General features: G+C 37.6%; 1 protein-coding gene across 1 annotated transcript in view; it reads left to right on the forward strand.

The window, feature by feature from the left end:
• Nucleotides 1-6,626, forward strand: part of LOC138011595 (uncharacterized) — a 15,507-nt gene extending 8,881 nt beyond the window's left edge. Inside the window, exons 8-14 of the mRNA XM_068858674.1 lie at nt 204-293; nt 1,319-1,407; nt 2,729-2,807; nt 3,080-3,229; nt 3,574-3,626; nt 3,872-3,929; nt 4,353-6,626. Coding sequence (XP_068714775.1) covers nt 204-293; nt 1,319-1,407; nt 2,729-2,807; nt 3,080-3,229; nt 3,574-3,626; nt 3,872-3,929; nt 4,353-4,517 — 684 coding nt within the window. The 3' untranslated portion in view covers nt 4,518-6,626. The remainder of the gene's footprint in view (nt 1-203; nt 294-1,318; nt 1,408-2,728; nt 2,808-3,079; nt 3,230-3,573; nt 3,627-3,871; nt 3,930-4,352) is intronic.
• The last annotated feature ends 3,374 nt before the right edge of the window (nt 6,627-10,000 follow it).

The following is a 10,000-nucleotide window of genomic DNA, read 5'->3' on the forward strand; positions in this document are numbered from 1 at the left end:
ACTATCTTCTATAATTATGGCCATCATAACTTCATGCTGATTTTTACTAAGGGAGGAAAACAGTTACTGTCTTCTTTAGTTAAAACAGCTCATAGATGGTTCCTCATGAAACTTCTCATGTAAGTAAATGTTGAGTCGATTCAACAATGGTGCTGACAACATGGGTCGAAACAGCTGATTAAAATTATCTCCTTTTTTAATAGGTGTGGGATTTGTCATTCAAGTCATATTGGAGTGGTGCTTCATGTAAGGTGACCATGATTGGCCACATGCACACTGTGCGCTGCTTACAGGTAATGTGTGAGAAATGTTTCTTTAAATGCAATCAACCACTTCTGTCTTCTGATTGGATCAATTGCAATCCTATAGGCTCACTATAGCCTCACAGAAAAATTATACAAGGTGCTGGATGTCATAGTCTTTGATATAACAAGGGTTTTGGCCAGATTTTTCAACAACCATTTGTGGAAGAGGTCAGTTTTGAGAGGCCTAAACCAGTACGTGTTTATGGAAAGCTAAAGTCTGTTGAGGCCTCCTTGCACATTGACCATCCAGCAAGGTCCAAAACCCAGACAAGTTGATTGAGAGTCGAGTGTCAAGCCCTTATTCAGAGGAGCCATTTTACTCCAACCTGGTGTTGTTACATACAGTTTACAGTATTTTGAAGGATATGCATCTGCTTATATAATGTCAGCATTTTCATCACCTTTTGGACAGGGTGTTTTTGTAGATTGCTACAGCTTCTTAAGAACCCTGTCATTATCTCTCTGCCTCTGTACTGTGCATTGATGTTGGAAGCCATGGCAAACCAAGTAGGGAGATATTGTCCAACATTTAGGGAAATTGATTTGCATATTTGCAATTTGCAATTTATGCTGGGTTCAAATCTTGCTGTTGCCACTCTACTTTGCACTTCGTAAAGAGCCAACTATGTTACCTCCTGTCAGTTAGGGAGTGATTGCCTGTGAACGTACTCCCTTTGATAGCTTTATGCACTTCCACTTTATTAAACAAAGTAAAAAGAATAAATGAGAGCTTTCATGAATTGGGGTGCTGAATGAATACTCAAAAGAGAAGAAAGAGGGAAATGATCCTCACGCTTAGCTTGACAATTTCAGCAATAATATTATTATTGTTTCTTACAGACACCTGAACAATTCAGGTGGTTCCATGACCTCTGCAATGCCGGCGCATTGCTCTATCAACTGAGCTATGAAGCCAGATACATGTAGTTCGGAGCAGGTCAATTTCTTGGGCTCTTTGAGTGAATACTGCCCTGATCATAACTCATGTGGGTTCTGTGTCTATTTTCATAAAGGTTGATGATGAGAAAGTGGTTAGTGGCTCCTATGATAAAACACTGAAAGTCTGGGATATTAGGACTGGTGATTGTAAGCTCACACTCAGGTAATCAGCCCTCATGAGATTTTGCAGCTATTTTCTCTTCATTACAAGTTTAGTTCTGGGACCATTTGTTCAAAACCTGTAAAAGCTAATCTTCAGTTGCAGTGTATTTTTAGAATTGCGGGCAGTAACATCATGATAAGTAAGCTTAGGTTAACTTTTTGATGGAGTACGAACAGTGAGATGGACTCGCAAAACTTCGTTTATTTTTTTACAACTGGTCTTTCTGGAAATATGCCTTTTTAGTTTCTGGAATGCGAGTTTTAAGTCAACTCAACTAGAAATATTATGAAGCAATCTTGACTCCAAACTGTACAAACAAACCATGTCATGTACAGTAAGTAAATAAAGCCGTAGGGTTATTCCAAACATGCATTCATGTAACTTGCGATTTTATCATCATATATACGTCCTTTGTCTTATCCAGGAAACCAATATGCATTGGCTTTCATTGTCATTTGAAAGAACTGGCTATTTAGCTTTCAAAACATCAGGGAAGTGAGTGCCAATGGTACTTTCAACCACACGGCCACAGGCTCTCATTTCACAACGCTAATTTCACTCTTTCCAGAGATTCAAACCTGATTCTGGACAAGTTATGAGTTGTTTCAGACATGGCATATCTCCATTTATACAAATAAAATAAAGTTGCACTGTCCACATCATTTGAGTAAAAAAGGCAGCAAATTTCTTTGTACGCCAATGGCCGATCAGTCTCAAGAACTTTGTCGGAGCTGTGTGTAATCACGATGGTGTTTTCATTTCCAGTGTTTTAAGAGCCAATCCGATCACGAGTTTCATCTGCGATTCTTGAGAGGCCCAATTTTAGCGGGCAACGACATAAGAGAACGTATGGGCGGAGCTGAAAATGGGCCTGATGGCAGGTTAATGTAGGCACTGGTCTCATGTGCATGAGACCAGTGTAGACATCACAGAATGTCCTACCAACTATGACCTTAACTAGAACCCTAACCAGGGCTTCCTTGGCTTAAGGAAACACCTTGAGAAACATTTTTTTACACATTGTGACATGTATGCATAGACAATGACACTGTGACAGCTTCTATGTGTAGTGTTGATTGAGCTTTTTGGTTTATATGTGTTGTCAAAGTGCACAGACTTCCAGTAGACAACTTATGTGAGGAAATAGCTTGCACAGCTGGCGGGATTGTTAGCGAGAGAGGCAATTAATGAGCAGCGACACCGCACAGAGAATGGCCCATTTTCCATGTGGCCATGCGGCTCATTATTTGTCTCCTGTGCCAACAATCCCACCAGCTGCACAGGCTAAGGAAATAATATTTATTGATTTTGTAAATTCCAGAGGCCACAATGCTGCTGTACTTTGTGTTCAGTTTGATGACCGAAAAATTGTTTCTGGATCATATGACAAAACCATCAAGGTATTAAACATGTCATGATGTGTAGCACTGAGTATCTAGACTGGTTACTGTAAGGTTAATAATTGCCCTTAGTGCAACCAGTTATTAGTAGTTTACACTTCTCTTAACAGGACTCGGGCTTTAATTCCAAGTACCGGTACACTAGGACACATCATTTTCTAGATAAACAACAACTTTTATTGATTTGTGAACTGTGGGATTTTTTGACCATGTGTAGAAATTATAAGGATACAAAATTGAGTATTGATTATTGATGTTTGTACATTTGGCAGGTGTGGAGTTTATCTGAAGGTTCCTGTCTGATGACGCTAACAGGTCATCATGATGCTGTGACTTGCTTGAATTTGACCTTTGACAGCAGAAAGGTCATCAGTGGCTCTTTGGATCATAATCTGAAATTCTGGGATCTCTTGAATGGGAAGGTCAGCTGATGTACTATGAAAGTCACGGAACTGTGGAATGGACTCTAATTTTTATGTCGTCGCCACACCCACAATAAAAATTTGAGCTCATTCCACAGTTCGGTGATTTTTGTAGTAAAATAAGGAGATCTATGAACGTACCTTTTTTTGTAGCCATCATGAAGTGACCCATTAAGTCTAAGCATCAACTCCATATTTTATAACCCATTAGTTTTACCCTCAGTCAGCAATTTTACCCCTCATCTGCAGCCTGCATTTTTACACTGACTGCTTTTTTTTGCATCATCAAAAACAACAATCTTGCTGTCATTAATGTTATGTCTTTTGTTGTTTTTGTCTTTTAGTGTATTGGTACACTTGACTGGATTCGATCAGAGGGACACACTGGTGTCATAAGGTAAAATACTGTGACACCTTTGGAAAGACTTGACCAATTCCACAACAAAGGGACATAGATTCATCTTGAAGTGGATATTTCACATCCAAATCAGTTAGAAAGAGTGTACAAGTTTGTGATTTCCACGTTATTGGGTTGTCCCTGCCTTCTAGCTGTGAACTTGTCTTCAGTACGTGTTGTATTATATTTATCTTAAAAGTTTTCTTTTTGTTTTTACTCATGCATTTATTTCACTTATTTCTTAGATGTCTTCAGACAGATAGCTGGAGGATAGTAAGTGCCGGCGATGATAAGACCCTCAAGGTACTGTACAACATTTGAGCTGTATTATCTTCAATTTATGTTGTATGAACTCCTTTTAGTTCACAGCCATTGACCTAACAATAAGACAGGGGGAGCCTTACTAACTCTCCTTTCTTTGTGTCACTTTCACAATTGGCTCTACCTGGAAAAGTTAGCTTTTAATCCAAGTCTCTTTCCAGTGACAAATTATTATTTTCTTGATCAAACCAATATTATTGATGCTGGTCAGGTAGGAGGAGACCAGTTTTCAATTTCCAAAGGCAAAGTGGAGTTGAATTTGAAAGCACACAACACAAATCCATTTTGTTGGCAGAGCAGAATTCAACCTGGAGTCCTCCAAAACAAGGACACTAAATCAAATAATTTTCATAGTTGCTCTAATTTGGAATGATTAATGTTGTTTGTACTGATTTTTTTCTTCAGATGTGGAGCTTGGAGAGTGGACAGCGTTTGTTGACTCTTCGTTGTCACACAGATGGTGTGACATGCCTTCAGTTTAATGACTTCAGTATTGTGTCAGGGTCTTACGACAAGACTGTTAAGCTATGGGACTTCACACCGTCACACGAATTCCTGACTCCTGGTTAACTTAAATCAATGCCCTTTTTGTGAAGTCACATTGAAACTAGTAGCTTCACAAGGGTGCACAGTCAAGAAGCTTTCATGTGAATGAACAACGCTTTTCTTCTTTGAATCAAATATTAGAATCCTCTGATGAAACTCAATAAACAGCATCAAAGAAAAGTACAGCTGAGTAGCTTTCATTCCCATAGTCACACTTCAGGATTTCAGCCACAAACTCACAAGATAGAACCACCTTGTACAGCATTTTGAAACAGCTCCACAGGAAAGAGATGCACAGTGGCTCTCATTGAATGGTCACACTCAAAGAATTCATAAACAGCTTGACTCCAAATGCTTGTTTTGGTTGTATAGAAAATAGCTACCAACTATTTTTTTTATAGCATATAGAGTTCATAGGGGTTAATATATTATAATAAATGATCACATGTCAGATAGTCTGGTGGTGGTAGTGAAACATATGGTGTCCCAAATTTCCCTTTCTTGAAAAAAACTTTCTCATTTGTTGTTAGTTATTTAATGGATATTTATTACTTTTGATAGCACTTCATTGTTTCATAAAAGGGCAGGTTATGTTTTAATAATGTAATGTATTGTAATGTAATGTAAATTTTTCCTGCAATTAGAGTTCTATCTTGGGTGGGTTAATGTAAGGGCTAAGTTTGTTTAAAAAACTGTAACATAAGAAAACATGAACGAGTGGGAATTTCTCTTCAGAATTTGACAACACATGCAAAATGTGAAGAAATGTATATTTTTTAGCAATGGTGACTCAGGGGTGCTTGGAAAAAAATCTGAGTGCTCCCAAACAGAAACCAAATGTATGACCTGCAAATATTAGTAATTCGCAGATGCTCCACTGAGATCTGTGGGAGTTAGGCTGTTGAAAAATGTTTCAGCTCTTGTTTTTGAATTGTTGGGTATTAGGCATTATTGAAGCGTTGGATTATTCTGTATGTTTTAAAATCCCAGTTACTATCTTATCCTGAGGTCATTGGCATATCAAGTCTTGACAAAAGAAATAATGTAACTTCTATATGCCCGCCCTCTCTAATTGCAATGAAACATAAACTGCAATCAATATCTTTGGTTTCGTTCTTTGGCAGTTGTGTCGATCTAGGATTCTCAGCTAATTTTGGAGACAAAAATGCCCTACGCCTCACCCCTCCCTATCAATGGTAGGCAGGATTTAATGATCATTTTGTCAGCTTCCATGTGCTGAAGCAGGTCAAGTGGGGTTCCAGGGTTGTACCAAAAAAGGTGCATGATAAAGGGCTTTGCCTTTGCGGCAACTGCAAGTACTAAGGTGAAATCAACTGTTTATGCAAACTCATTTGTTATCAGCTGATTTAAAGAGAGCCAATATTCATTGATTTGTTAAAAGAGATAAGTTAGATACTGTTCTTTGACAGGAAACACAAAATTTTAAGGATGATGCCTACTAATTCAAAGGTATTTTTGCCCTGGTTTATGATTATGCAGGAAATGTAGATCTTAACAAGTGTTATTGAAATCCAAAAAACTAATTAGGGGTAACCATGCATTTTCAAAGATTGATGAATAGTATTTGTAAAAAGCTTTAAAATACAAAGCAATGTATGGCATTTTTTTCTCAAATTGAAGCTTAATTATCTTTTCTTTTTGGATACCAAGAGTACTGACTAAGATCTACTTTCTTCGGATAGTTTTTAACCGTGGAAAAATATTCCTGAATTAGCAAGCATCACTGATAGGAAACCTGGGTACCTCGAGATGTGCAATAACAATAGTAGGCGCCGTCCTTAACAATGGAGAGGTTATTCTTACTATATATTTTTTTTACATCAATAGGCAGAACATCTGTTGGCCAAACTCACAGAGTTGGCATCATTGAAAAATAAATTCAAGGGCAAGTTATAGTTTTGTTTCTAGTTAGGCATTATTTTTTTCAAGAAGTAAAATTACTAAAATGTGATTCTTGTACAAATGTTATCAAGATGGATAGATATGATTTCAGTGAAGGTTTCTAGTTATTTATGCGCCTAATTATTGAATTGTTCAGTGAATAGAACAACTAGAAATAAAGAGCTTTTCTTGTTATCTTGTGAATTTCTGATTAAAACTATTTTTACTTGGTATAGACCTCTCCATTTTTCTCCCTATTGAGTAACAAGTCCTTGAACATGCTTAAAGACCACAGGGCTTTGACTTAGGGCTAACAACATTTGAACACAAATTTAGTCATGTTGTTATTGTTATCCTGAGACATCTTCATGTCCCAAGAGAAATCGGAAACACTTACTATGCAAAATTTTGGGAGGTAAACAAGATGTATTATGGGAATTGAGAAAGTAGAAAATGTGCACCTTACACCCAATCCCTGCCGCAGCCACATGCCAGCCTCCAAAAGAACCAGATTAAATACAAAGATAAATCATAATTCAGCAAGTGTTGTATGTGGCTCATCAAACGTGTATAAACATGTACATGAAAATTAATGGTTCCCTTTATTCTCTTTAATGAACTACTGTTTTGATGTTGCTTTATTATTAACAATCACCCCGGAGATTAGCCTGATATGTAATCAAGCATCTTTTTATCCAAAAAAGAGACTCTCTTCTCGAGGTTATCATAACCGTTGTACTTGACATGGTTCTTGCTAATAACTTAATACGTGTCTTTAATTTAGCTTTAATTTTCAACTAAAGTTGCCTTAATATTTGACGATAAAATGACACCGAGATCGTTGAAACTAGGGTTCCATGATTAAGCCTGCAACCTTTGCTTCTTGCAAGTGAGACGATCTCTGCCTAAATAATACCCTCATCACCTTTTAAAATGGACTGTTTGCTTCGCTACTCCGCCATCTTGAATAAACCCTCCACCCAAGGCAACTGCGGGACAATTTCTGCTGGATAAAGATTTCCTGCGGGAATCGGGACCCAGCCCAGATCTTCTTCGGTTGTATTAGAATCGAGGCAGCTGTGGTGGGTGTGAAAAAGAGCGGGAAAAATGAGCGGGAACATGATTCATTGCCAACAAAAGAGGAGAAAGATGGCCGCAGTAAGTAATGTTGTTTATTGTTCTGTCTTCTTCTGCTTTTTCCATTCAAAACGTCGTTGACTCCACTTTCCTAATACAGTAGGTTGATTTTTTTATCCTCAAATCTGCAAACGGAATGTTTTCGGAGACGTTTTTGTAGTGTTTAAGACTTAACCGCTTTTATTCAGTAGCAGGGAAATCAGCTTCGTTGACTTCGACATTCACTGACCACAAGTCGATGCTTGGAAAAGAAATTCCTTGGTAAGATAACGAATTTACTTTGTTACTTTAACAGACAACAAAAGGAATTAGCGATGTAAATACACGTTTGTTGATTCAGAGAGCGGAATTAAAATTAAGCTAAAATTTGACTTTCTTATTGACTCGCGTAAAACAACATCAAATTTATAAAACCTCGACCGTCTAATTATTATTGTTTCAAAATTTTATAATGTTTTCGCTGGAGGCGAACAGAGGAAATGAGCACAAGAATACTTCGGAAAACAGAGACTTCGAACGTAAGGACTGCCTTAAAAATATCACTTGCCACAGTTCCTTTTAATTTCCCTCTTCACCGGCGCTTGTGTTGTCGGGGATAGGAATTAGGAAATAGACCAAATCGGCAAAGTCAATGTTGTACCCAATTCAAATCTCCCGGGGTTAAGATTCTTTGTGTCAGTTGTTCATTTATTGTGCAGCATTCACCTTTAAATGATATGGAAATACCTGGAACAGAGTGGGGACAAAGTGAACAAAATAAATTCATTTGAGCTCGTTGATGTCACCTAATACTCTTGCAACTATAAGAAAATTGAGGACATTGGCGATTTTATTGTTTTGAAGGATACCCTATGCCATTACTTTTTATGTTGTTCAGTCTTTGTCTTGAAAATGTTGCTTATTCTTTGTATAGTATTTTGACAGTCTCAGTCAACTGGCTGAAACAGCTGAGTAGTTCAACCATTTGCATCAGCTAACCAAAGAAGCACTAGAATATCGACAAAGAGTTCTTGGAACATGCTTTCCAGCTAAAGATCCATCAGGTGTAAGCTTCTGTCAGAGAAATGAAGATAAAAGTTTATGAGACTATTTTACACAGTTGTACATCAAAGGTACACTAAAATGTACATGTTAGATACAGTCAGTATATGTCTATCATACAATGGATAAAACTGAGTATTGTGATCTTATAGTTTTGCCTATGCGCGAGCCGTCAATATTTTGTGGCATTGCTGTCTCACTTTTGCGGCCTGGCATTGGTTCTAATGTTGAAATTGACGTCGTTGCACTGAATTGGGTTGCTGACGTATGCAAACAAATACGTTTTGCAGGTAGAAAGAATTGAAATTTCGACCAGGCGTGGGTTGATTAGTTTACAGTTTTATTTATCCTTATAAATTATGGATCGCGATGCAAAACTAATTGCGATTTTGAGACGGCAATACCACATTATACTGACGGCGTTAGAAGCAACTCTGCCCAATACGGAATATATTTTCTCCAAACTAGCCGTCAATATAATGTGTTATTGCCGTCTCAAAATCGCAGTTTGTTTTTATAGTAATGAGTTGTTGCATTGCCGACTTTAAAACCATTTCATTCAGCTTCTAAGACCCCTTATGTTACTGGCTTTTAGGATGTAATAGTGTCAATATTAGCAGAGGCTATCTTAATTAATTGATTCACAATAGTTGTGATAGGTAAACTGAACTGCTTTGTTTGTTGATGATGGCCATCTATACGTAATAGCTTAAGTTAAGAGCAACAAATTTCTCTGCCTTCTTTCTGTTGCTAACCACTAAGCCTTTGTAAAGTCCCTATAGTGGTCTACAGCACTTGCCTTCTGGTCGGTTTCTTTGTGGCATGGAGTCATGAAGCCTTTAGAACATGGCTCTCTGTAGATTAGTTCATTCATCGTAGCTTTTAGGCATTAAGCCGTTCCCAATTAGCAGTGCCGGTTTTGATCAGTTGCCTTGCAAGTTGTCTCTGATTTACTTGATGACAATGGAAAGTATGATCTGCACAGTCTGCACAGTTCTCAGTGGTAGAGCTTAAATCACATAATAAAGTGTGACCAGTTCATCTGGCTGCTGTGCTTCAGAATAATTATTGAATTGCACCTGAACATTTTTAGAGTCTCCATTAATGCAGTATTAAAATTAATTTCTTTAAGGTATTCCAGCTTTCACCATTTTTCAAGGCAAAAGTTTGATTTTATGACATGTAAATCTTGGAGGGTTTAAGTTTAGGGTTAGGATGCATATTATGCCCAAGAGTAGCTGAAATCATCTTGCTGGACCAATGAAAGTAGGTCTGGAACATAGATATCTTAGAGCGCACCCTTGGTAACATACTGTGTTTTTGCCTCATTAATGTGAACTGTTGCACACAGATAACTCACAAGGGAAAGGCTTTATGGACAAAATAAAGGACATTTTTATTGAGAAGATCCCCAAATCCTTTTTTTT

This window comes from Montipora foliosa, chromosome 7 (assembly GCF_036669935.1).
Source record: "Montipora foliosa isolate CH-2021 chromosome 7, ASM3666993v2, whole genome shotgun sequence".
Taxonomy (NCBI): domain Eukaryota; kingdom Metazoa; phylum Cnidaria; class Anthozoa; order Scleractinia; family Acroporidae; genus Montipora; species Montipora foliosa.